At 43.9% G+C, this 27728-nt stretch overlaps 1 protein-coding gene across 1 annotated transcript in view; it reads right to left on the bottom strand.

The window, feature by feature from the left end:
• OLFML2A (olfactomedin like 2A) overlaps positions 1–27728 on the bottom strand; it is a 196268-nt gene that overhangs the window by 89518 nt on the left and 79022 nt on the right. Inside the window, exon 2 of the mRNA XM_069241730.1 lies at positions 19257–19520. Within this exon, the coding sequence (XP_069097831.1) occupies positions 19257–19520 (264 nt within the window). The remainder of the gene's footprint in view (positions 1–19256; positions 19521–27728) is intronic.

The raw sequence follows: 27728 nt of genomic DNA, 5'->3' as shown, positions 1-27728 counted from the left end.
AGATTCCATATGCGGCCATCATTAAGTTTTACAGCATTTCTGAACAATTTCATTACACTAAATGGACCCCAGAATTTGCTTTCGCTCTTACCCAAAACAGGTCTTTTAACCAAAACTTCATCACCAACATTCACTTTCACATCACATACACGTTTCGTTCTGTCAAAGTACTCCTTTCTTTTTTTCACTGAATTTTTCTCACACATCCTATCATATTCTCCATGAGACCAAGAAACAGCTTTATCCTTACCCCCAATGACCCAACCAGGAACAAGCATAGTATTGGGTTTCCTTCCCCTGAATAATTCAAAAGGAACAAATCCTGTAGTAAAATGTGGAGTAAAGCGATAAGCTATCAAGAATTTTTTCAAGCCTTCCTTCCAACATCTCCCTGCAGCTACCTCCAACTGCACACACTCCTTCACGCACCTATTAAACCTTTCAACAATACCATTCCCTTCAGGATGATACAATGAGCACAATTTGTGCTTTATCCCCAATTTCTTCAGATAACTTTCCATTTCCTTGGACACAAATTGTGGACCATTATCAGTTAGGATGGCATTGGGAAAACCCTCTCGAGCAAAAACTTCTTCCAGAAGATTGATTATTCTTTTGGTTTCAACACTATTAACTATACCAATTTCCACCCATCTGGAAAATTGATCAATTAAAACCAAAATATAACTGCTCCCACCTTTACCATAAATAGGTCCAACAATATCCATAGCCACAACATCCCATGGCCTGTTCGACAAACTCCTGATACTCATTGAAGGTACTCTCGTTTTGTAGATTTTATCGCTATTACAACAGTCAGGACAGTCTCTAATTACTCTTTCAATACATAAATCCATCCCAGGCCACCAATAGTTCATACGAATCCTAGATTTAGTTTTGCTTATGCCCTGATGACCACTATGACCAAGTTGAATGATCTTCTCAACTAATGTATTAGGTACCACCAATCTCCCCCCACGAAACAATAGATCATCTGAAACCGACAATTCATTCCTTATCTTCCAGAATGTTTTTAAAATATTAGAACTCCTTAAATCTTCAAAGTCCCATTTGTCTTTGAGGAAATTGCATACCCTTTGCAAAGTGGAATCATTCGCAACCGCACGTACCCAGTCATCATGGCCAATTATCCCTTCTGTTACACTACACACACAGAAATTGTTTTCCTGGTTATCACACGAGCCTTCTTCTGAAACAGATGCCAGTCTGGACAAGCAGTCAGCTGTATTATTATAGGCTCCAGGAACATAAAACATTTGAAAATTGAAATCTTGAAGATTAACTACCCACCTACTTATCCTGGAAGAAATTTGGTCAAGACCTTTTTTCATGAAAACTTAAATTAAAGGTTTGTGGTCAGTATAAACATGGAAGAGACTTCCCCATACAATTTTTTTTAATTTGTTTATAGCCCAAAAAACACCTAACTTTTCTTTCTCAATTGTAGAATAATTCACTTCAGACCCTTTCAAAGTTCGCGAACAATACACAACAGGTTTCCAATTCTGTCCGTCTCCTTTCTGTAAGAGTACACCCCCTAAACCACTTGTGCTAGCATCTGTCATGATCACACTCAACTCATTAGGATTGAATGATTTCAAACAACCCACACTAGACAGTTGATTTTTCACAATTGTAAACTCGTTTTCACACAAATCATTCCATACATATTCAACTCCCTTCTTGAGTAATCTTCGCATATTTTCTGTTTTCATAGCTAAATTAGGCAGAAACTTTCCATGAAACTCAACCATACCAAAGAAAGCCTGCAATTCTTCTTTGTTCTTTGGCGAGTGTAGTTTTAAAATACTTTCTATTAAGTCTTGTTTCGGGTACAGACCAGTAGAAGTAATTCTGTGTCCCAAATACTCTATTTCCTCCTTACTAAAATGACATTTACTGAGCTTTAACGTGAGCCCATGACTCTTTAGGATACTTAACACTCTCCTAACCCTTTCTTCATGTTCTTCTCTAGTTCGTCCATATACCAGAATGTCATCTTGAAAATATTTCACACCTTTCTCAGAACTAAATAGATCATGCATTAACCGCTGAAACACCGATGCAGCTGATACCAGCCCAAACGGCATCCTTATATATCTAAACGTTCCAAAAGGTGTGATAAACGTAGTGAGATCCCTTGAATCTACATGAAGCATCACTTGATGATAGGCTGAAGTTAAGTCTAATGTACTAAAATATTTGGCACCATGCAAAAGAGTTACCATTTCTGTGATATTAGGAAGTGGAAATAGATCACTCACAACAGCCTTGTTAAGATTCCTTAAGTCGATACACAGCCTGATGTCCCCCGAGGGCTTACGTGCGACCACAATGGGAGAAACCCATTCTGAAGCCTCAACAGGTTCAATGATCCCATTCTGACACAGATTATTCAACTCTTTCTCCACATCATCCCTCACAGAAATCGGTATTGGCCGTACCTTACAAGCCACAGGAATTGCACCATCTTTGAGTTTGATGTGATGTACATATTTGGTGAGACACCCTAGAGTGTCACTAAACACATCCCTGAATTCATGCACAAAGTTTGGTACACTTTCCTTATTGACATCTGTAGATATTTCACACACACCACACATATTCTTAACAAAGTCTTTTTTGAGCAAAACAGGTGTAGAGTTATTAGGATCTAAGATAACCTCGAGTTCTCTTTGATGAGGCCAGCTTAAGACGCTGTCCCCTTTTACTGGAACATAGATCTTGGCACTAATGGAGCTTGACTTGAAGATAATTTCAGATTCAAAGTATCCCCTTAGCTCTATGGTTTGACCACCATAACCCCCTGGGATTACATCAGGATCTTCCAATTTTATGTTGTGACTCAAATACTTGTCAAATATCTCATTTGACATCAAGGTTAACCATGCTCCAGAATCAAAGAGAACTTCACACTTTATACCACATATTGTTACAGTGTCTTTCGGATAATTCTTCGTTTTTCCTTGCTCATCAACCATCAGTATGCAGTCCTGTATCATTTTTACTGCAGAATCCTTCTGTGACCTACAGCATTTGGCAAAGTGCCCACGTTTCCCGCATCCTTTGCATATAGCATTAATAGCAGGACACTTTTTGAAAGATGCGAAATGCCCAAAATTTCCACACCGAAAGCATTTGGTATCCTTGAATTTAGGTCTCTGAATTTGTGTTAGTTTTGTGTCATCACTTCCTCCTTCGGTTTCTAATGCGTGACTTTCCTGTTTCTCATTTTTAGGAAATATGTTATTTACTGGAGGAAATTTTTTTCTTTCCAATTCCCCCACACATGCTAAGGTATGTTCCACACTTTTGGCAATTGTCACAACTTCTTGCAGAGATGGATCATCCTTACTCCAAAGTTCTTGCCTAATTTTGTCACTTGAGCATTTAAGCATGAATTGATCTCTTATACGTTCTTCAAGCGTTAATCCAAATTTGCATGTAGCTGCCAATTTTCTTAAGGTAGTAATGTACTCTTCAATAGATTAATTTTGGGCTTGTTCCCGCATACCAAAGTGATAACGCTCTAAAATCGTGCTAATCTTAGGAAGATAGTGCAGATCTAGTTTTTTTATGCAAAGTTCAAATTCATTTAAGTCCGTTCCATCATCTTCAGGCTCAGGCAAAGTTTCAAAAATTTCTAGTCCTTCACATCCTAAACAATGCATGAGAAGAGAAACTTTCCTCTCATTTGATAATGATGCACTACATACTCTTGTATAGTGCAGAAAATACTTTTTCCATTTTGACCATATAATAGGCGCTTCGCCAGGTACTGTCAAGAAAAACGGAGGTGGAGATATATTTTGCATTATTTTGTACAGAAAAAATAAAAAATAAATAAATAATGAAATAAAATAAAATAAAAATAATGTTCTTCCTTATATATATATTATGTTATTGTTATTTTCTTATGTATTTCCATACAATTACTATAAGATGTTTTGTAAAATATCAGACTCATTAGTAAAGTTCAAACGTGAAGATCATTTTCTAAAGGCAGTTCATCTTGTATTGTGTTCAAGCCGGGCAGAATGGTGCTGGTGAGACTGACTGGTGAGTTAACTTTTATTTCTTGCTTATTGTTTTTCTTACTTTCTCCTTTGAATGTCCGGTTTCCAGTAATCAGTATCCTCTTAGGTACTGAAACTAACGCGTTCACAGTATTCAACTGTGAAACGTGTTAAAAATCAATAAACGGAAACGCGCGAACAATAAACGAGGCACAGACAATGTGCCGCGCGCTGAAAGCAGGAAACTGAAAGAGCGTGCGCTAAACAAACACGCCACGCCCGAGTGCAGGGCGCACGAGGATGCCTGAAGTGAGATGGAGCGTGATAGCGCTCGTGGCAAGAATCCAGTTAATTTTAAACACAAACAAAACGCCGAGGAGTTGCACGCGCTTGTCCTGTTTAAGAAACGTCTTGTCCTTGTTTAAAGCACGTAAAATCAATGAAAGTCAATAACAAATCCTTAGACTCCAATACGCTTTATAACAACATTCAAATAAAGCTTTTCTTCAGGAACTTATTAGAATAATAGAATTTCACAGTCACTTAAGATCCATCTTTTCTCCTTATTTTTATATCGATATCCTCAATACCTTCTCTTTTGAATGATCCAAAATATATTAAAAAAGAACAGGATGAACTCACCAGAAGGCGATTATAAAATTAGTAAGATATGATCCAACTGTCAAAGGAGATCCAATGGTAGGACTGCTGTCTTGAGATATCCTATTGAACACATCCCATCCTCGTCGCCAGTGTAATAAAGATATCCATAGTCGATGTGTTCTGTTGTCTTTATTTAAGTCCAGGATAAATATCTCATCCACAGGAAAAACAGCCCACAGCTCTCCTCACATCATCTTCCTCCTAGCCCAGTCTCAACCATCTCCACTTAGAATCTCCATCACCACATTCCATGTCACAAGGAGCATTCCGTAGAAAGAGATGGATTGGTTACATAAACTGCAGATGGAAATACCACACAACACCCCTAAAGGCAAACTGATTCTGCTATACCACACTATAATCGACAAAACCAAAGTCACAACAGAACAAGCATTGGCAAATCCACCAGGTCTGGCGTTTACTTTCCACCCTTTGGGTTTTCCAGTACCTGTTTTTTTTTCCATGGTTTTATAAAACATTGTTGGTGATGGAGGTGCTGGGACCTCAAAAATATAAAGAAAGTATTGGCTAAAGACAAAAAAATGTTTTGGTCTGCAAAAGCACGCGTTGCCATAGCAGTCACTAACACTGAAAGGATCTACTTTGTGTGAGGATGTGCTCCTTATTAAAGGGCAGAATAACGTCACTAACCCTGGACCTGGCCAGTGGCTGAAGTGTGATGCTCCACTGCCCCATGATGGATGCTATAGTGGGTGGATGAAAAAATGTGAATGGCACAACAACAGACCAATAGAAGAAGAGGGATGGCGGAAAGCCCAGGTAAATATGATTACATTTATAATTTTAGTAAAATTTTGGCTGAAGCCAGACCTAAAAAGGATCCACTACAGCTTTATAAGTTCTTAAGCAACTTACCCAAATAAGGGGCTTCAGAAGATAATCGAAGAATTCCTGAACCCAGAATGTTCAACCTCAAACACCACTCAAATCTAAGAACTGTGTGGCTTCCTTGCTGACTACTTTATTTCTACAGCCAAAGACTTGGAAATATATCGTGAAGCAAAAACCAAGAAAGAACTAATGCCAACTCAGCCAAAAAACCAACCACTCAACGCACTCTACTTTCCTTCAAATGTATCCACCAACAACCTTATCAATCTCATGAAAGCCCGCGGCGCATGAGAATCTCCAGCAAATACGCTCAAGGACATCCTCATCAATGGCTTGGCTGCCACCCCACCACAGTTATCATCACCACTCTCTGGAGTCATGACTATCTCTGGGGGAACTCAAAACTGCCTACATCACAGCCATTTAAAGAAAATAGGAACAGGTGCAATGCTATCATCTAATTACCACCCAAACTGTGACACCCTCTGGAACAGATGGAAAGGTGTGTCTAGCTGCAATAACCAGCGTATACAGAAGAGGACATCCTACTCTCTGTCACCTTGGACACAGTTTGTCAAGCGGTAGAAAGAAACACTCGCCAATTAAGAGCACTTTAAAGTAAGAGCGCGTATTAAAATAAATGAAAAACACCAGAAGAGCAACGTAGAAACTGACGTATCAAATCCTAAACAAGCACATGAAATAAATAAAAAAATTGAGAAATAAATAAACAAAGAAATAAATACTCAATAAATAGAATAGAAGAGAGAGAATGCTAAAAGATCTAAAAACAACATGAAAAATAAACATCAAAGAGGGAAGGAAAAAAACAGAAAAATCGAATCGAAGTTACCCTTCAAATGTGTCAAGCTGAGCCTTCAATTTCTCCTGGATAAACAAAGTGCATTTCTTGCCTTAGCAATAACCTGCTTATTAAAATAACACACCATAAATTAATGTTATCAGGAGCTAGAAGACATGGGCCTGTATTTGACCATCCCTTAACCATGTCAATGTCTGCACGCTGTGAAGGTCTTTCTAGATTTCTCCTTGGTTGCTTGAGGAAAGGGCAAATCCTCCCAGTGCCCACAGGGCAAACCTGCACATAATGGGCAAGTTAAAGGTGTCTCCTAGACAGGGCCTCGCTTAGGAGGAAAAGGCAATAAAGGGCAGAAGAAACTTCCTTGGCAGCACTAGGAGTTCTTGTTTGAAGGTGATGAATGACACTGGTGCTGAAAAGCAAGGCACACTCACAGTCCTGAGACAGGGTTGAGAAAGAGCCCTGCAATAATGTCTTCCAGGTGAGAGAATCCAATAATGATACTGACGCAGAGAGGGAGAAAATATCTGAGGCAAAAATAAACTAAGGAGAGATGAACATGACAAACAAAAGGTAAACAGAAGCGTTGTGATGCATCAGTCCCTGGCAAAAGGCTCCTTATATTTGGTCTAATAGGGAAATTGCATCACAGGAAAAAACACTGGCACCTTCTTGGAAGTGGACAGTGTGCTACCAAACACTAGACAGACGCCATCTTAGATCAGAGTGGATTTAAGTGTAGCTAGCTGCACTTTTTCAAGAGAATGACTTTTTCTCGAATTGGCAGACAGTAAGACCCATATGTTAAAAAACCTTCTTTTCCTCCATGCATCTGCATTTTGTCAGCTAGCTCCTCAGCTTTGGGTTCTACGTCGCACACAGAACCGTTCAGGCAGCTGTGGTCGCTGGAAAGCTGGCATAGACTGAACATAGCAGGAGCATCATCATCGCCATCCACAAGAGCCTAAGATGAGCTGCCATCCTGTCTGCAGACCGCGGGCTAAACAGACACAGCAGCATCTCTGGTGAGTCTCATTCCCAGGTGCAAGAAGCAAGGAGCCCTGGGCCATGGCATGAGCCAACAAACACACCAACACCTCTGGTGAGTCTCATTCCCAGGTGCAAGAAGCAAGGAGCCCAGGACCATGGCATGAGCCAACAAACAGACCAACACCTCTGATGAGTCTCATTCCCAGGTGCAAGAAGCAAGGAGCCCTGGGCCATGGCATGAGCCAACAAACACACCAACACCTCTGGTGAGTCTCATTCCCAGGTGCAAGAAGCAAGGAGCCAAGGGCCATGGCATGAGCCAACAAACAGACCAACACCTCTGATGAGTCTCATTCCCAGGTGCAAGAAGCAATTAGCCCAGGGCCATGGCATGAGCCAACAAACACACCAACACCTCTGGTGAGTCTCATTCCCAGGTGCAACAAGCAAGCCGCCCATGGCCATGGCATGAGCCAACAAACAGACCAACACCTCTGGTGAGTCTCATTCCCAGGTGCAACAAGTAAGCAGCCCATGGCCATGGCATGAGCCAACAAACACACCAACACCTCTGGTGAGTCTCATTCCCAGGTGCAAGAAGCAAGCAGCCCATGGCCATGGCATGAGCCAACAAACACACCAACACCTCTGGTGAGTCTCATTCCCAGGTGCAAGAAGCAAGGAGCCCAGAGCTATGGCATGAGCCAACAAACACACCAACACCTCTGGTGAGTCTCATTCCCAGGTGCAAGAAGCAAGCAGCCCATGGCCATGGCATGAGCCAACAAACACATCAACACCTCTGGTGAGTCTCATTCCCAGGTGCAAGAAGCAAGGAGCCCAGAGCCATGGCATGAGCCAACAAACACACCAACACCTCTGGTGAGTCTCATTCCCGGGTGCAACAAGCAAGCAGCCCAGGGCCATGGCATGAGCCAACAAACACACCAACACCTCTGGTGAGTCTCGTCCCCAGGTGCAACAAGCAAGGAGTAAGCAACCTAAAGCAATGGCATGAGACAACAAACACACCAACACCTCTGGTGAGTCTCGTCCCCAGGTGCAACAAGCAAGGAGTGAGCAACCGAAAGCAATGGCATGAGCCGACAAACACACCAACACCTCTGGTGAGTCTCATTCCCAGGTGCAACAAGCAAGCAGCCCATGGCCACGGCATGAGCCAACAAACACACCAGCACCTCTGTTGAGTCTCGTCCCCAGGTGCAACAAGTAAGGAGCAAGCAGCCTACTTCCATGGAATGAGCCAATAATGATCAATATCTGTCAGGAAGTTTGGTGCTAAGGTCAGATCCAAAGATGATACCAGTTACTGTTTATATGACTGGCTGCCACCAATAGTATTGATTTTTGTAAGATCTCCTTCTAAAAGTTCTGAAGAGCTGAGCAGTCAGCCAACAGATGGGGGTGATCAGCATCTGTGAAACCACAGCGGTGGCATGCACAAGAGGCCTGCAACCCCATAGATGCAACCGTCTTGGAATATATATTCTGTTTAATATATGATTGGGCTTCATGTGTAGATTAGACAGTTTGAGCATACAAACCTTCTATAGGTACCAGAAGGTTGAGTTCAACAGACCATGTGGAAGGTGTCATGGCCAAGCCAGGCGAGGTCCATCTCGGAGACTGGTGTAGTACACTGAGACCGAGGGGGCGGGGGGCTAAAATGTCGTAACAGCTAGCTAGGCTTCCCTATAAAAAGAAGAAGGAGAATGAGAGACACTGTTTCTGCAGGCTGAATCTGAACTTCATGCTTTTGGGAGGACCATGTGCCTGACAGAAAAGGTGCCAAGTGATTGAAATGTGTACTTTGGGCAATATATATTACTCCTCGGTCTTTCTAGAACTGTGAGAGTTTGCCTTTCATTGATAAAGAAAAAAGCGGATTGTCCCTGATTGGTGTTTCAGTTATAATGGCTTCTACTCCAAACACATGTGACGTGACCTTCCATACCCCAAACTGTGCAACAGTGGTGTGTATTCTTACTTTTACGCCAATTCCATTACAGTTAGTAACTGATTTGACCCTTTACAGAGGAAACTTCCTTCCCAAGATGGCCACCACGTTTCCTAATTTTTTAAACACATTCTCCTCAATATGGCCACCATTATTACTTAAAGGCAGTCCCTGGCCTACTAACACTGGGTGCATGACGACTGACTGCTTTTGGCTCCAGGCTTTCTTTGCCAATAATTCGCTTGCATGCTGGCACATGTGTACACCTTATGCTGTTGAGGTGAGTGATCTGGCTGGTAACATGGGCTATAAAATGCAGATTTTATCATATGTAATAATTGGTTTCCCCGCTACTTTCTAGACTCTGTTGGGTCCGATGGGGACATCTTGTAACTTGTTTGGCCCGAAGGTCAGTTGGTAACATGCATGCTGCACAATTGGTTCAATTACTGATAATTTGGTAGTCTTTTTTGGGGGGGTTCCAGTAATTACTGCTAATTGCCGATTGAGGGCCTTGATTGGGGATCATAACTAGGGTCAATTTATTGAGGACTTTTTAATTGACAGATGTCCCTACAAAGGTTTATTCTGGTGGGTTGTACCATTAGAATCCTTCTGCTATGCAACACACTGAGTGATTAGTTTGCTTAAGCCTGGAATGACTTCACAGCTTCATGGCACATAACCTTGCATTGGTGTACCCACAGAACAAAAAGTGACTGGTTTGTGTAAGCATTGACTGGGCTCACTGTTTTTGTGCCATCGGTGACTATACACATTGGTCCTGATTTCTTACTGTTCTAGGACACATTCAGTGGTTTACTAGCTTCAGTTATCATCCTGATCCGGGTGTTGATACAGCATGAGACCCTGCGTGGCGCATCTTTCCTGCATGTGATATTTGATGTGGCAGCACATTTATTTATCTTTTTGACACATAGCAATAGCTAATCTATTCCTTTTTTTCCTTTTTTTCTCTCTCAACTTTTTTCTTTCCTTTTTTTCTTCCCTTGCTTTTAACAGGTCTTGGTTACATAGTCAGTGACTACTTATGTGCATCTAAGGATCGAAACATTGTTGACATTTAGTACTTGGACTCTGTACAATAATATATATTTTGACATGAGCAAAACTACTTTAAAATTGTGACTTTCACTGTGCTTTCTGTCACATGGGGTATGCCTGAGCAATTATGATTTATGGTTTTCAAGGCGTTTTTGTTTTCCCACTACACTACTTTCGTTTGGAATAAATTTACTGATTTATTGCGTGTTTTCCATAGACTTCATTGTGATTCTATGTGGTATTTAAATATATAGACCTTTTATCTAAGGGACCCATGTTACTTTAAAGTATTGCAATCACATTTTCTTAGGACACATTTCATGCGGGTTTTGACCCTGCTTGGCCCCTCTAGTTAAAACTCATGATCATTTTATGGTTCTGAGCTTGGATTGGAGCAGGAGCTCAGCAGATACTCAAACCCACACTGCCAGCATCCCACGAGTCCTGCAGTCAAATCCAAGCACATATGTCACGTTTTTATTTCAATTCATGTGACATATCCACAAGTCCGGAGTGCTGATGAGTGACATTTCTATGCCTTATGTGTGTCACTTCACATAGGCACTACAATGAGTTCTTAGGCCTGTGTTCAGAGGCCGTGAAGTGAGTGGAGTGTTTCATTTTTTTTTTGCTTTCCCTTTTGCCCTGGTCTCAGACTTGCCGACTTTTATTTTCCGAGGGCGGTGGCCATTTTTACTCCCGGGCAGCAGCACTCTTAGGGCGCCATTTTGGGAGGAAGCAGTCTAGTTGTTTAGACCTCATATTTAGAAACCTATATTTGCTGCGATGCGGCGAGCGCGCAGCGGGCATGCCGCTGGAGCACCAAAGGAGCGCAAAAGGCAAGCCCGTCTGCACCCGTCCGCGCCAGACTGGACCTGAAGGCCTGTCCTGGTCAAACTACATCCCCAGAGTCTATCCCTTTGGCTCTTACCAGCTCTTCAGACTCTTTGCTCTCTCTTAGAGCACCTGCCCACAAATATTGTCAAGGATCTCTTGACCTAAGTGACAGGGGCTGGAGATGTCCCACCTGTCAATGGCAACCTCTCCAGACTCAGGCTAAGGTACAGCCAGCTTCCAATAAGTACTTCACCTTTTTTCTTATTAACTGTCGCTCTATGGCACGTCATAAATTGGACTTAAATCTTTTTATAAGTGAGTCACTGCCCTCAGCATTGTTTCTTACCGAAACCTGGCTTCATGAAGGTTCAGGGCCGGATATTAGTTTAGCCTTGCCTCAAGGATATTTAATAGCTAGAGCTGATAGAACTACCTCTAGAGGGGATGGCATAGCTATAATTTATAAGGATACCTTTAAGATGACCTCTCAGCCTCTTCAGTTATCTGATGGGGAGGTTATGTCGTTTTCCCTGGTCCTGGACCCTCTATTTACTCTTTCAGAAGTATTACTGTACCGACCCCCGGGACCTTATGAAAACTTCCTTAATTCCTTCCCGGATTTTATGGCCGACTTAATCCACAAGAGACCTAACTTCACTATATTAGGGATTTTAATATCCATGCCGAGAACTTGGACTTGCCGTCCACGATAAAGCTCCTAGGTGAACTGGAAGCTTTCGGGCTAGAACAGTTAGTGAAGGGCCCCACACATGAAATGGGTCACACAATAGATTTGGTGTTCAGCAATTTGTCAGGACTGATATCGGAACGCCCATTCCCCCTTCCCTGGACAGACCATTTTTCGATTCTCACCATGAAGCTGAGGAATTCTCATCTACATCCGGTTAGGCAGAAAGGCAGGTGTTGGCATAAGCTTACCACTAAAGAGTGGACTATGGCATTGGAGATGCGGAAACCTCATTCCTTTGAAGGGATGAACTGTGAGCCGGAGAAATGTAATAACTGGATTACAGATAGTTTGGACCTCACACTTCCCTACAGGGAAAAAACAGGTACACGTAAGAGCATTAGCTCCCCATGGTTTACTCGCAACCTCCACCAAAGCTAGAAAGAAGGTGGAGAAAGTCCTATGAACCGGCGGATAGGGAGGTCTATAGAAAAGAGATTAGAGTTTACCATCTGGAGATAAAACAAGCCCAAAGGACCTACTACGCAGAAAGAATTAAGAGATCCGCTGGATCGCCCAAAGCAGTATTCCAGATATTAAAGGAAATCATTCAGGTCCCCGGTGAAGAGGTTCCTATTGCTGCCTCAGCAGAGCACAGCAATAAATTAGCGGGATTCTTTCATCAAAAGATTTCAGATATCTATTCTAATTTTCCAGAATCTATTCCCAATTTAGAAGGTCAAGATCCTCCTCCTATAAAGAATAGGGTTACCCTTTCACATTTTATCCCTATTTCTCAGGAGGAAGTCTCCTCACATTTATCCTCGCTTAAGTCCGGTTCACCTTTAGATCCAGCCCTTCCGCAAATACTTGCTAAAGGTGCCAGGGTTTTTGTCCCAGTAATAGAAAATATGCTTAATAAGTCCATCTCCACGGGCGAAGTTCCCGTACTATGGAAACACGCCATAGTGAAACCCCTACTAAAAAAAACCTACTCTTGATGGCTCGGAGTTGAAGAATTACAGACCGATCTCTGTCTTACCAGCCCCGCTAAAATTCTTGACAAACATATTAACAAGCAGTTGTCCTCTTTTTTGGAATTAAATAATTGCCTGCATTCCACTAAGACAGGCTTCAGACCCCATCACAGTACGGAAACAGCTCTCATTGCCGTCCTGGAAGAAGCAAGGAAGAGTATGGACCAAGGAAAGATCACAGCGGTCATACTTTTAGATCTTAGCGCAGCGTTTGATACTGTGGACCATGAGGTGTTGGGGCAGAGGAAGAGAAATGTGGGAATAGAGGGGCTGGCCTTGGCCTGGCTTACTTCTTTTCTCCAAGACAGGTCCTTTCAGGTCTTAGACAGATCACACCTCTCAGCCAAATTTGATAACATCTGTGGGGTACCACAAGGCTCATCACTCAGCCCTACGCTTTTTAATATATACATGGCGCCTTTGGCTGAGTTGGTGGAGTCCTGTGGGATTTCGTTAATCTCCTAGGCTGATGACACGCAACTGGTGGTTTTGTTTAACTCCAACTCCATGCAAGACGTGTCCTCTCTACCCTCTTGTCTGAAAGCTGTAGCAGATTGGATGACTAACAGCAGAATGCTACTAAACAATGACAAGACTGAGCTGATGATCTTGGGTCATACATCGGGCCCCAATCAGACTCTGGAGATCGATGGGTCTAGAGGAGTGCTTCCGGCCCCAAAGGAACATACTAAAAGCCTAGGGAGATGGTTGGACTCATCTCTTACGATGGACCACCACACTAAGCACAGTTCTGGTATTTGTTTTGGTCTTCTAAGACTTTTAAGAAAAGTTTTGCATATTCTTCCTCCTGGAGCCAAAAGGCTTATAGTCCAAGCTCTGATTATTTCCAGACTGGGCTATGGAAACAGCCTCTTGGCGGGGTCACCCTTATATGTTAAAAATAAATTACAGAGGGTCCAAAATGCAGCAGCTCGTCTACTGCTAGACATTCCCAGAAGGAGCACTGTAAAGGCAGGACTGAGTCTATTACATTGGCTACTGATTGACCAACCCGTTAAGTTTAAGGTTCTGTGTTGTGTCCACAGATCCCTCCATAACAGTGGCCCTCAGATTCTTAGAACCCTTTCCTCCCTTCACAAGCCCAAGAGAGATCTTAGGTCAGCATCAAGGGCCCTTGCTATCCTCCCCAGAATAAATAAATCTAGATGGGGAGGTGCCACTCTTGCTTATCAAGGGGTCAAACTTTGGAACTCTCTTCCCATTGGTCTGCGACTGACGACCAATGAACTCAGATTCTGGAAGTCTTTAAAAACTTGGCTATTCTAGGTACAGGGTTTTTCTCTCCCATTTGTTTTGGTTCGTAGTCCTCTAGCGCTGGGAAGCCGGTTGGTAGCCATGCGCTTTAGAAATATGATAATATAACTTCGAATGACTGTTCATTACAAGCCAGACTAAGCAATGATGGCAAACTAAGCATTATGGCCACGTTGTAAGTTTACTTTCAGAACTTACCCACCTTCATGCCTCATAAGGACTAGGAAAGACCACAAAAGGATAACATGTGGTAACAATTGGTTTCTTGCCTATGCAACTCTTTGTTATATGTTTGGCCCCATGCCATGATTTTACTCATCTGGATAGCATTGCTTAAAGGTGGCATCAGTTAGTGGGAGAAAGGTGTGCACTTTTTATTCAAACAATGTACACAAGTCTGCTCTGGCTATCATTTTCTCATCCAGATGTTCTGTGTGGGAAGTAGATCTCTGAGAGATAAATAGTTCTGGCACATATATGTGTGATCTCAAGGTAAGAACATGTGTTGTCAAGAGAGCTGAGACTTGCTCAGTCCAGCCAGCATCACAGGACAGAAGGTTCACTCTCTGGGTCAGGCTGCTGGGAGCTGGGCACCTTGCCGCTTTCATCTGCCTTTTTTAGAGACATGCAGCAAAGGCAGCCAGTGCATTTTGGCAGAGGCTATTCCTCTTGGCTGACTTTGTTCTGCTCGTTGTATCTGGGTCGGGAAATAATATTGGCTTCATTCTTTTGAGCCAGAGACTATACGTCATGCATTCCTCCGAATCACTGATGCAAATGTTTTCTGAATGTTCAAGATGTTTTGCGTTCTGTTATTGGCACATTGTTGTTGAAAGGATGAAAGAGTGTGTTGTCCACGAGGATTCTGATCAGTGCCATCCAGGTTCTAGGTGAAAATGCAGGTGCAGGGCCCACAGACATCTGCATCAGTCACATAAATGAACTTGCTGCAAACACAGTCACACCAGGTGTATAATAACACAGAGAGTAGGTGGAAAATGATAGTGTCCACAGGTCTTACCTGCGAATAAATCAAGGATTGGCAAAGACTGACAAAGCCAATAGGCCTGGAGTTGACTGCCAGCATTCTGGCAATTATTGCTTTATTGTGTCATTTTTTTTATAAGCTTTTTTGTTTGGGAATATCCCTGTCCCTCATCAAACTAAAATAAAAAATTATTTGCTTCAGTCGAGAAAACGTTTTTAGGGTCTCAAAAACAGACGTTACCATAGCACGCTCTGGCCCTGAAGGGAGCTGCTTTGTGTGTGGATGTGTTTCGTGTGAAAGGGCGGCATGCTGTATCCCGTAGTGAAGTCAGCCATTGAAAGAAAAAAAGAACCAAAGAACGAAAGAAAGAAAGAAATTAGAGGAGAAAAAGAAAAAAGGAAAAAGATAACGTAATACAGAACAGTTTCCAATGGGCACAGTCTGGTATGGAGGAGCCAGAAAAGCAAAATACTGTAAAATAAATTTACAACAGCATTGTTGGGAGATGGGATCTGATCAAGATGTGGGTCAGAAGCATCCTGCTATGACATCAGGCTCTAAGCACAAATGTCACACTAGAGTCATCATGAAGTGAAACCAAAACACTGGCACTAAAGGGAACTAGCTTGTGTGTGGCTGTGCTCACTGTGAGAGAGCAAAATGTGGTCTCTCAAAGTGAAGTTAACCAGTGGCTGAAGAAGGCTGATCCCCTGCCACATGCTAAGTAGGGCGGAAACCAGTGCTTAATTTGTGCTTGTTGTTTCCTGTGCTGAGTCCCGGCACTTATTGTGGAGGGCCGAGGCTTATTTTTCTGCCTCAAGCATTTATAACAAGCAAAAGACATATATGGGGAAGACAGAGGAAGGAAAAAACGAAAAAGCATCACAAAGAGAGAAAGAAGAAAGCTGTGAGAGTGAGCTGAAGGGGCAGGGAGTGGCTGTATATGGATTGAATAGGCCCGAGATGGCTTCAGGATTACGCTGCCTCAGTATTCTGTGTCCGCACATTTAATTGCAGCAGCCGCATGTTTGAGTAGGGCTTTGGGAACCAGCGCCTTTTTATTTACAAATTAAGCACTGGCGGAAACAAAATGTGAATGACACAACAGACCAATTGTGAAGAAGGGTAGCTGAAATGCCCATGTAGGTAAATATAGCATACATAATTTAGTTAAATCAAAAGGTCTTGGCTAACACCACACCCATAAAACATGGCGGAAGCTCTGAGCCCCAAAACACACAAAATGCTCGAACCCCCAGTTCAGGGATGTAGAATACTCAGGTAAGCAGAGGTCGGTGACACAGAACAAGCGGGGACTGCACTGCTCGTAGGGCCTCAGGATATACCTGAGCTCTGACAATAGGAGCCAGAGAGTGCACCGGGGGCAGAGACTACATATGGACTTGGCGCTCAGGCGTACATACTGCCTGGACTCCTAGGCCCAGAGCACATAATGCAAAGTCACCCTGAGACCAGAGGCACAAAATACATAGGGATCCTGATCTCAAGGCCATAGAGTACACAACTAAACTCTCAGCTCAGGGTTGTAGAACACTCTCAATCAATCAATCAGTCAGTTTTTGTAAAGTGCGGCTACTCGCCCATGAGGGTCTTAAGGCGCTGGGGGGAGGGTCCTCAAATGAAGAGCCACATCTTGAGGTTCTTCCTGAAGATAGTGAGCGACGGGCTCTGAGGCCTTATGCTCAGGGCACGGGGGCACAGGCTTCAGAGACATAAGGAGCACACGGAATCACCAGCTACTTCAAGGTTGCACGATCGCGCATATCGTCACCAAAAACGTAACCTCAGCATGTGTTTGGCATATCTCCTTCTCTGAAGGGTATTGATAGGACTACGTAAGCAAGGAATATTGTGAACATAAATAAATACTGTTCCTGGACATGATTTATAAGAAAAAGAAAGTAATGTGGACCACTGAAGGACTCTAGTACACCCATGATTGGGTGACAATAGTGATAGAACAGAGACCAGCTCCTGGAGAAAGCAAGTCAAGAGAGTATCTGGGGTCAGATTGATGGAGATGGTGTCCCCGGCCCAGTATTGTCTAGCCTTAGCTACAGGGGTGTCTAAAACTAGGCCCAGGGGTATCTGGGTAGAATTTATCCCAATGCGCCTGTGTTGTAGCGTCAAACTTGGCTCTGTGTGTAGTGGTCTCTCTTAGACTAAGGCGACATGTTTCCTCCAGAAGAGTCTTATACAAATGTCTAAGGTGTTAATTTAATTTCACTGCACAAATGTGGTTTTGTAGTCTTTTAGAACTCTCTCAGCAGATGTTTCTTTTTGTGTAGAACAAATTCCTAGACATCCTGCCTGTGACGGCTTTTCTCTGGAAGGGTCTCTGGCTTCAGTAGGGATGGGCAGCAGTGGCAGGGGTGAAGGTACACTCTGGTGCCCGTCCAGGTGTTCAGCACTTGATCTGTACTGGTCCAGGTGGTACAGCACCACCTCAAGGCTACACCCACACACTCTGATGTACCAGGTGGGCTGGGCTGCACATGCACAGTGCCCCCAGGGGGTTAGCCCAGCCCTCATGCTTGCTCACTATGTAGAGAACACTCCCCCCCCACCATGTGATCAATGACCCAACTTTTGCACTGCTAATAGTTTATTGAATATTGATCAATCAAGTACATACTTTACTCCAATGATAGTATCCCAGGTAACAGTCATGCTTTTTATTGAGAGCACTCAATGCATATGTACTGACCAATCAGGGCCAGGAGGAGGCCACCAGCTTAGTCTGGGCTTGGCAACACAACAGTACAGTCCAATAAGGGTGAACCATACCTAGTTGCCAGACCCTCGACTGCCTGCGTCCTGGCAGACGGCCGCACAAGTTTCACCCTGAGCCTGAGGAAAAACGGTGAAGCCAGACGCCACAAGACACAGATTCAGATAAAACGCTTGGTTTTTTGGCAAGCTGATCTATGTGACAATGTCCATTCTTGCTGTAATTTGTTACATTAACCTAAAACGACTTTGGCTAGCACAAAATGTGTAGCAATTGGCAAGGCTTTTTAAGTAGTTCAAGGTAAGAGACCCATCACTGGTGATAGCATAGGCCAGGCCAATGAGTGACGTCGTAAATGAGCTAAACCATCTTATTTGAAGGGCATTTAAAGACTGACCACTTCAGTAGCACTTTTACCTAGACTTGTGTGACTGCTTTTTGGTTCATGCTTTGGACAGTTTTTGATGGCATGGACGTCTGCGCTCGGGCATGAATTCTGAAGCCACTATTTCGTATGCAAGTAGCATGATGGCTACCAATGCATTATAAATAAGCCTCCCAGTTTTCAGTTTTTACTGATTTTCACAGATAAATACAGACAGAAAACAATGGGTTTCCTGTCTGTATTTATTTTTGAATGCGGAAAAAAACTGAAAATGGTGCTTTTTGTGAGAGACTCTTCATGCTGTGTTTGATAAATTCCAGGCAAAAGCTGAGAAGGTTGACAGATAGGGAGTTACACAACAGAACCATATTTCCTTAAATACAGGCATATGCTAACATATATTTGTAGTATGAACCTAATAAGCTAATATGCAACTGTGGGTGTATTGTTTTGTTTTATGTGGCTACTTAATTTGCTAAAATGCGACAAGCTTCTATGTATGAGTGCATGTGTAAGAGTTAAATAAATGTGGAAATATACCATTTAACGACTCAGTTTATTCTCAAAACACAAAATAAATATGGAAAAATACCAATAAGATGGCCAAAAAATAAATATGGATAAATACAGTCGGAAATGTTCAAAAAATAAATGTGATAAAACTGGGAGCCCTAACTATAAGCATAAAATAAAATATTCACTTACAGAGCTTTGGTCATCGACATGTTTCAACCACTGCGGTAGGTGCACTGTTAGCTAGACTATTGGTACTTATCTCAATGAAGAAGAATCTCACGAGAACTGTGCACTTGATTCTGTGCTATTTTAAATTCATTGTATAATGTGGCCTTGTGCTATGTGGTGCTGGGTAACAATGTTTCGGCATTACCTTGAACAGTTCCGGGGCCTGCTTCTTGAGTTTCTCCATCTTCCACTCGTTCTCGCAGGGGTTGAGGGAGGACGGTGGGGCCGTGCAGGAACACTTGCAGTTCGTCCCCGAGCTGACCGTTTCCACGGTGTAGAAGTCCTCCACCCGCAGGCTGCCATCTTTGATCCTGCTGCAGGCGTCCTTAGTGAGTGGACGCAGAATGCACTTGCAGCGGCAGTCCGACCCTTCAGAAGTCATTCGAACCTGGTCAGTATCACCAAAAATCTGTTCAGATAAATAATGGAAATACTAACATAAGAAAGACTGAAAGAAATCCACAGAGAGTCCTAAAATGTAACATAAAATACAACTCCTTTACCAGACCGCTGTCAGTGACTCGTCTCGGGCCTGCCAAACACATGCGCAGTAGTCTCTCTCCAGCACGGCAACACAGTTGCCGTGCTGGAGAGAGCCTGCACAGGCTCCCAGCCTGCCTGAAAGCGCCCTAGCTGGGCGCTCGCAGCCAATCCTGACGCTGATTTGAGCAGCATCAGGATTGGAAGCAGGGCAGGCTGGGAGGCCTGGAGCGACAAGGAACAGAGGAGCGGCGCGCGGCGGAGGAGGTAAGTGTTTTTGTTTTTATTTTTTATTTATGTTATTTTTATTTACACCCCCTGCGCACCGCCCCACCACTTCTCATGAGCAAACAGGTACTCTAAATAGTCAATAAATGCAATTCTATATTTCAATTTAAAGCACCGGGTTTTAACCTCTGCTCAGGGTGTAAAGAGTGGTGAATGCCCTCCGCGTACTGCTAATTGTCCACCCCACAGTAATGGCCAGAGCTGAAGGAAAGGAATTATAGGAGGAAGGGCATTAACTAGCTATTAATGTTCTGAAGCATGTAGGCAATATGACATGCAGTATCTGCCCCTCCAACCTTATCAATCTCAGGCAAACGGGAATGTCCATTGACGCGCTCTGTTTTATTTTTTCCAGTGAAACTAAGATGCAGGCAAATAGGATATGTAGTCTTTACCCAGCAGTCCTTACCCCACAGGATGTTATCACACAGGTGAGTACCACACAGACCCCTTTTTGGCATTTGCCCTAGAGTACTTTACCATACGCATAAGTATTTTTAATAGGTCATAATTATAATATATTTTAAAAAGGGGGGGTTTAAGGGTAAGGGCGTGGGTAAGGATTCTAGGTGGGAATGGTGAAGGAGAGAACAGATATAGGAAGGGACAGGCTTTTAGGGTTATGGGGCAGGCTGTGGTAAAGTAAGGTGAGGGGTTCTTAGGGCTCAGAGGAGGATTGAGGTAAAGGGAGGGAAGGGGTTCTTAGGGCTCAGGGGAGGTCTGAGGTAAAGGGAGGTAAGGAGTTCTTAGGGCTCAGGGGAGGCCTGAGGTAAAGGGAGGTAAGGGGTTCCTAGGGCCCAGGGGAGAGCTGAGGTAAAGGGATGTAAGGGGTTCTTATGGCTCAGGGGAGGATTGAGGTAAAGGGAGGTAAGGGGTTCTTAGGGCTCAGGGGAGGCCTAAGGTAAAGGGAGGTAAGGATTCTTAGGGCTCAGGGGAGGCCTGAGGTAAAGGGAGGTAAGGGGTTCTTAGGGCTCAGGGGAGGACTGAGGTAAAGGGAGGGAAGGGGTTCTTAGGGCTCAGGGGAGGACTGAGGTAAAGGGATGTAAGGAGTTCTTAGGGCTCCGGGGAGGAATGAGGTAAAGAGAGGTAAGGGGTTCTTAGGGCTCAGGGGAGGATTGAGGTAAAGAGAGGTAAGGGGTTCATAGGGCTCAGGGGAGGACTGAAGTAAAGGGAGGTAAGGGGTTCTTAGGGCTCAGGGGAGGCCTGAGGTAAAGGGAGGTAAGGAGTTCTTACGGCTCAGGGGAGGATTGAGGTAAAGGGAGGTAAGGGGTTCTTAGGGCTCAGGGGAGGCCTGAGGTAAAGGGATGTAAGGGGTTCATAGGGCTCAGGGGAGGCCTGAGGTAAAGGGAGGTAAGGGGTTCTTAGGGCCCAGGGGAGGATTCAGGTAAAGGGAGGTAAGGAGTTCTTAGGGCTCAGGGGAGGGCTGAGGTAATGGGGTAAGAGATTCTTAGGGCTCAGGGGAGGAGTGAGGTAAAGGGAGTTAAGGGGTTCTTAGGGTTTATGGTGGGAAGAACTAAAGAGAAATAAACAGTTTCAGGGTTCAGGGCTGTAGAGGTAAATGGAGGTAAGGGGTTTTATTGTTATATATATAAATATTCCCTGAATATAGATAGATAGATAGATAGATAGATAGATAGATAGATAGATAGATAGATAGATAGATAGAGCAGGTAATACCACTGTATTGTGTGGGAAAGGCTTGCGTTGTAAAGCCCTGAGTTGTGACATCTGATATTCAGCGCGTCCCAGGTCAGTCTTCCCCCACTTCCCCTCGGAAGAACTCTTGCCCACCACCTACAAGTTAAGCCCCGTTGTTAGAGACTCAGAGGTGGAAGGCGGGTGACTGTAAGGCCCCTCCCCCTGCTCTCCTGGGTCTCTGCTGACTTGTGGTAAAGGATGGAATGAGGCTCCTATTCTGAGCCGCCCACTGTCGCTTCCCTACTAGCCGCAGCTAACAGGAGACTGTCAGTCGTGCCTACACCAGAAGGCTGTGGGCAAGGGTGGCGGGGCACCAGCTCACGGGGTACATGAGATGCTCATGGGGGCCACTCACAGCATAAAACTGCAAATGGGTAATTCTCAGTAACAGAGTTCCCCACCGTGTTGCTCAAAGTGACATCATAGTCAACTTGATTGCCACTCATATCACCAATTTAATGTGACTTGGACCCCATGGTAGAAAACAGCCCCGTTGTTCGTAGTTACTCGTATATAGTTCTATGTATTAATCTTAAATCATTTACACGGGAGTGGGTGCTGTTTAGACTTTCAGTCTTCTCAGTCTCCTAGACCCTGAGCATGAGAAAGGTGATCAGACAGCCAAGAAGCAGTTCCAAAGCCTGCAAGGCTCCAGTAGGGCCATGCTCAGCACTATAGTGAAGGAATGTATCACTCTCAAGTACACAGATGCTGCAGGCCTACTCATCACTCCATTCCATCAGGGTCTGCTTTTGTTCACACCTTAAATTCATGCCTCTCTTGGAGAAGCTATACACTGGTCAGAAGTGCCCCTAAGACATATCAGCCCATCTCTCATATGCTATTCCCTGGATAAAGAACTATTACTCAAGGGGTGTGTGAAATCCAATAACTACTCCCAGGTTCACAACTGAGAGTCATATCTTCACGTGGGAGACAATGTGCACTTGGCAATGTATAAAAAGGGGTCCTTGGCCCATTAGACAGTTTACTCGACAGCACTAGTGGTCCCACACCTCTCTACTCCTCTTCACACGACCCACCATGAACCACTATTCAGGCATGGTTGAAATCAGGTGGGACATCTGGCACTTTCCTGGATTCACTTAAATCAAGGCTCTCCAGATGGAGTGTTCAACTCTTTCCACCATGAAAAGCATTTCTTGCAGGGTCACCAAGGGGTCCTCGTTGTCACCATTCCTGTGCAATCTCTACATTGGCCCTCTTATCCAAGAAATCAAAGAATATTCCAAACACATGCAGAAGACAGGCAGGGCTTCTTCTTACTGTGCAAGATCTCTGTGGCCACGTTTACGCTTGATGCAGTAAAGCTACATGCACCTGAGTATAGCCAAGCCATAGACCAGGTTGATTAAAGTGTAATATGGACTGTTCTTTGGGCTCCTATGCTTCCATACTCATCAAACAGAACTATGTTCCCTGTGTAACTCATGGGGCTCTTATTTGTTAGGCCCTTAAGGAGGATTAAGCATTCTACCATAGTTAGTATAACAGAGTCCAGTATACCTGGAGATGGTGTTGATGCCAGCCCAGAGTGTAGAGTTCCTCCATCTCTTGTTTGATGCTTTGCTGCCCTGGTAGAAGCTATGTCCCGTACATGAACCAGGAACTACACTTGCCCATCCTAGAACAGAGTGAAGCTGGTTAAACCTGGTCACAGCCCACCTAGACTATTGACGCAGTGTCTAGCTGGCCCCCCAAAGAGCCAAGCTCGAAACCTGCAAAGGCAAGTGATTCACTCCTCCAGGCTTGGCCTCATCTGGAAAAAGACTTCCAACTGGTCTGCTTGGGCAGGGCCAAGTGCGTCAACAATAGGACTGTTCAGCAAATGGCGTGCCTGAAGTCTACTTGAGCCAGAGTGTTCTGATGAGAATAAGTGCACAGACTTCCAAGAAACTGCTGGAAGGTGAAGGCCAGGCCAAGACCACCAAAGGATGGGACTAGAGCTGAGGATTCCATGGGTAAGGAGGGTGGTTTAGAGGCCACTTCTGAGCCATTTCTGAGACCTCAAGCCGCCCGATCAGGAGAGACGAATCTGACCACTCATATATGTTATTTACTTGTTCAGTTTTGGAAGGATTTTGGCAACATCTTCCCTTTTTGTGGGACTACAACATTTTCCACTATAATGATGACACCATGTACTGCACTTTGTGTTATTTTATGATTTAATGAGAAGAACATTTACTTTAAGTAGTAACAGCTGGACTTGCAGTTGCTAGTTCTTGGAAAGATACAAAAACATCCAAAACTCCATAGATGGCTCGCGGAAACCTTGCAAGCTTCTGGATTCAAACTTTTCATTAGCTAGACGGTGCACGAATTTGCAAGACAGTGCAATCTAGATGTTTATTAAAGAGGGGTTCTTCCAGTCAATAATCGTTTCGCTAGGTATGACGTTAAAGATGTGGTGTCCAATTTTTCTCTTCCACTCATCACTAACTAGTATTCCTAACAAGTCTCTTTGGTGTTGACTGTTATGGGTTATTAATGTCTTAAATAGAAGAGTGTTTATAAATATTCCAGACTCATTTAATCTCACAATCTCACACTTTCATTGACACCAGACAGACCTGTGCTCGGGATCTTCTAGGTGATGGTCAATAATTTTGACCAGTGTGGGTGCAGTGTCTTTTCACTGTTGATCGGTGGAGCCAGGAAGTCCTAGAATTAAACCGGAACCAGGAATTGATGCAAAGAACCACATGTCCGGCCAACATTTCAGTATACATGCAGCATGAGGGCTTAAAAATCGAGAATGTTGCCTCTGTACTTCAGGGCTTTAAGTGGGATGAAAAACCCAAAGGGGAAAGGGGTTAATTAAGGGTGTGGATTAACACTTTGCTGCTTCTTTCGGTCATTGCTTCCAGATATTTAATACAACAAGTAACATTACACCTACAGCAAACCAGGACTATTGGCTTTGCCAATGGTTGTTAGTTGCATAAGATAAATATGCAACAACATTGTATAAAATATTGAGAATGCTTCAGTTCTGTAATGATGAGACTGTGAAAGAACTGGAAGGAGTCTCTTTAGAGTTGCATCAAAGGCAGTGAAGGCTGGGAATGATGACCAGTTAAGTGTTTTTTTTCCTCCGAGGGTGAGGACAAAAATAGGGAGCGCGATAGGAGCCCGTCTCAGCACCTGTCTTTTAGAACAGCCGGTGCTGAGACCGGCAGGACCCGGCCCACTTAAAGCCCTGCTGTACTTCCATGCAAAGCCACATCGATGGCAGGAGAATTCCACTGAAAGTCAAGTATTGTTTAATACCCTATATTATGTTATGTTCTGTAATGTCGCTATCCCTCTTCCGTGGGTTTGCGTTACAAAGCCAAAATAGGCACGCAGTAATACCAAAGAATGCGGCACATGCGCTACCTCTAGCCGCATTATTTGCCACATCATTTGCATTTCCTTATCACAAAATGTGCCTTTGCTCTGCCGCAAATTTATATCTTGTAAAATGCAACCTCCGGGCCAGAAACATGCACACAACACTACTCTAAGCCATCCAGTCAACACAACACGTGCACACTGACACACAACTAAAGTACACACAGATTAGACTCTGCTCTGCCCACTGCCATGCGCGCCCCCGGCTCCAAAGCATCTATGTGGCTAAGTGTTAGTGCAAAGGCATATATGGGTCACAATTAAGGCTCCCCGTTTGCCGCTTTTACGGAATTTTACAGATAAATACAGGCATAAAACATTTTTTTTAATTTTAAAAGCGGAAAAATGCAGAAAAGTGTGATTTTTGTAGCTCTCCATGCTGTCATTCATGAATTCGAGGCCAAGAGCTGAGCAGATACAAGCATGAGCAGTTAAAATAAACAGGGTGAGTTTTCCTTGAATACAGGTATTTGGTAGCATATATTTGTATATAATGCTCATTTTTATCTGTGGGTGTAGTATGTGTTATATTTGACTGCTTAGTTTGCTAAAACCTGAAAGGCATCAAAGTATGAATGAATGCTTGCAGTTAAATAAATGTGGAAACATACCATTTAACGACTCCATTTATTCTAAAAACACAAGATAAATGTGAATAAACACAAATAAGATGGCCAAAAAATAAAGATGGATAAATACAGTTGGAAATGCTTAAGGAATAAATACCATAAAATCGGGAGCCCTAGAGCACACACTACAGCACGGTACACATTAGACACAACCCTGACGCCAACACACGCCCAACACTGCTGCAAGCTACACGGCGAGATGAGAACGGAACGCCCCCATGGCACATCCGTTCAACTGATACAAACACACCTGCGCCCTCTCAGCAGTACACATAGTACACATCCTGACAGTGGTACCCTTAACCTACCACACACAGGTGCACACTGGAACAGCATCAAAGTTACGCGAGGACAGGGATGCTTGTTGCCAAGTGACCGCGGACATGTCCTTCAGCGCCCGCATCCTTCCACGTGAGCATCCCACTGACAGCGTAGCGGGTACAGCCGGTCACCTGAATACTATTACACTATGGTCTTATGAGCCAACCAGCTCGTGGGCCAGTATCTAATAGGGATTACAGGATCATCTGACACCCCAGCTCCTGTCAAAGGAAGTCCCTAAACAGAACGAACGCCACATTCCAAAAGCGCTTCGAGGCTGCACCAATGGTGGGAATCTATTGTATTGTGAATGGATTCATATAGCGCAGTGGTTCCTAACCTTTTGACTTCTGTGGACCCCCATTTTATCAATACTGGGGCCCGGGGACCCCCACTGACTCATTATTGGAATCCGGGGACCCCCACTGAGTCATTACTGATAGTTGGAACCTAATATTATTACATTTTCAAGCAGTCGCGGACCCCCTCAGGAGGCTTCGCGGACCCCCAGGGGTCCCCGGCCCACAGGTTGGGAACCACTGATATAGCGCTTAGCGTTCAGGAGGCGTTGAAGCGTTGTATCTCGGGCACGCTGCCTTGTTGTGTAACTGGTTTGTGGGATAATTCCAGTGGCCATGTCCAGCAGGAAATTATGACATATCCGCCTTCTTCCTGGCAGAGAAACTGGCCCTGTCGAGCAGCCTGTGTAAGAACAGAAGCCAAGCTGGGGCCAGAACGGAAGTTTAAAGCTGAAAAAGACAGAATAACTGCCTGCGCCTCTAGACATTGGGGCACACGCCACCTTGCCAATCCAAGGCGTGCCCTCCCTTTTTGCAATTCAATAAAGAAGTCAGCACCCACCTATTCATGGGGCACCTCGACCAATGCTCTTAATCTTAAATAAAATGTCCCTTTCTATACAAATCTCTCTAACTTTCATTTAGTTTTGGCTCTCTGGATATTCACTAAAACATTTCTTTTTAGTTGGCAGGATGGCTCAGTGACTTCAACACTCGGAGCTGAAACATATAGTGATTGGCAAATCACAGGTTCAAACCCCGCCATGGTTGATACAGACTTTCATCCTTCGGAGGTCGGTAAATTGAGTATCGCTTAACTGTGATATGGTGACTCCCTTATTTACATCAGTTAGATGCGGCACTTAACCAGAAAGTAGTGATACCTGCTATTTACAGCGTTTCGAAGCAGCAAAAGTGTGGAATTAAGTGCTATAACAAATAAGTTATTATTTAGTAAAGAACATTGGATGGATCTACATTGTTGTCATATTTAGCAGAAAGGGGTGCAAAGTCATTTTTTTTAGATTTTTCTTTAAACTTAGTGGCCCAGTGGAATGAAACAAGTACTGTGTGCAAAGTGATGGGCGACTGGGACGTTTTCTGGACCCTTCAATGAATAAACAGTCCTGCATTTGGGGCAGGAGCCAAATTAGAACCATCACTGCAGCCAACCGAGAGGCGGCACCTTTTATGTACTCGGGGGCATCAAAAACCTGGGGTGGCGAATGTTTGCTCTTAAGAATAACCGTAGGTACATCTGAGATGTTTACAAAGACTGACCAACCCGAAGGCGAGTCAGCGTACAATGTTGGGTCCTTCTGAGGCCTCAGATACACATCACAGAAAAAGAAAAAAGTGTTTCTGCCTGAACCAGTCCAAAGACTTCGAACATGCATGTTTGAATGTCACCTTGTGTGGAATTCGTGGTGAATGTGTCAGAGAAGAGATGACAGTTTCAGCAGGACCTTATGCGAAGATCTAGCA

This window comes from Pleurodeles waltl, chromosome 6 (assembly GCF_031143425.1).
Source record: "Pleurodeles waltl isolate 20211129_DDA chromosome 6, aPleWal1.hap1.20221129, whole genome shotgun sequence".
NCBI lineage: Eukaryota > Metazoa > Chordata > Amphibia > Caudata > Salamandridae > Pleurodeles > Pleurodeles waltl.
Note: the sequence above shows the minus strand (reverse complement) of the source record. Positions and strands in the feature narration are given on the sequence as shown.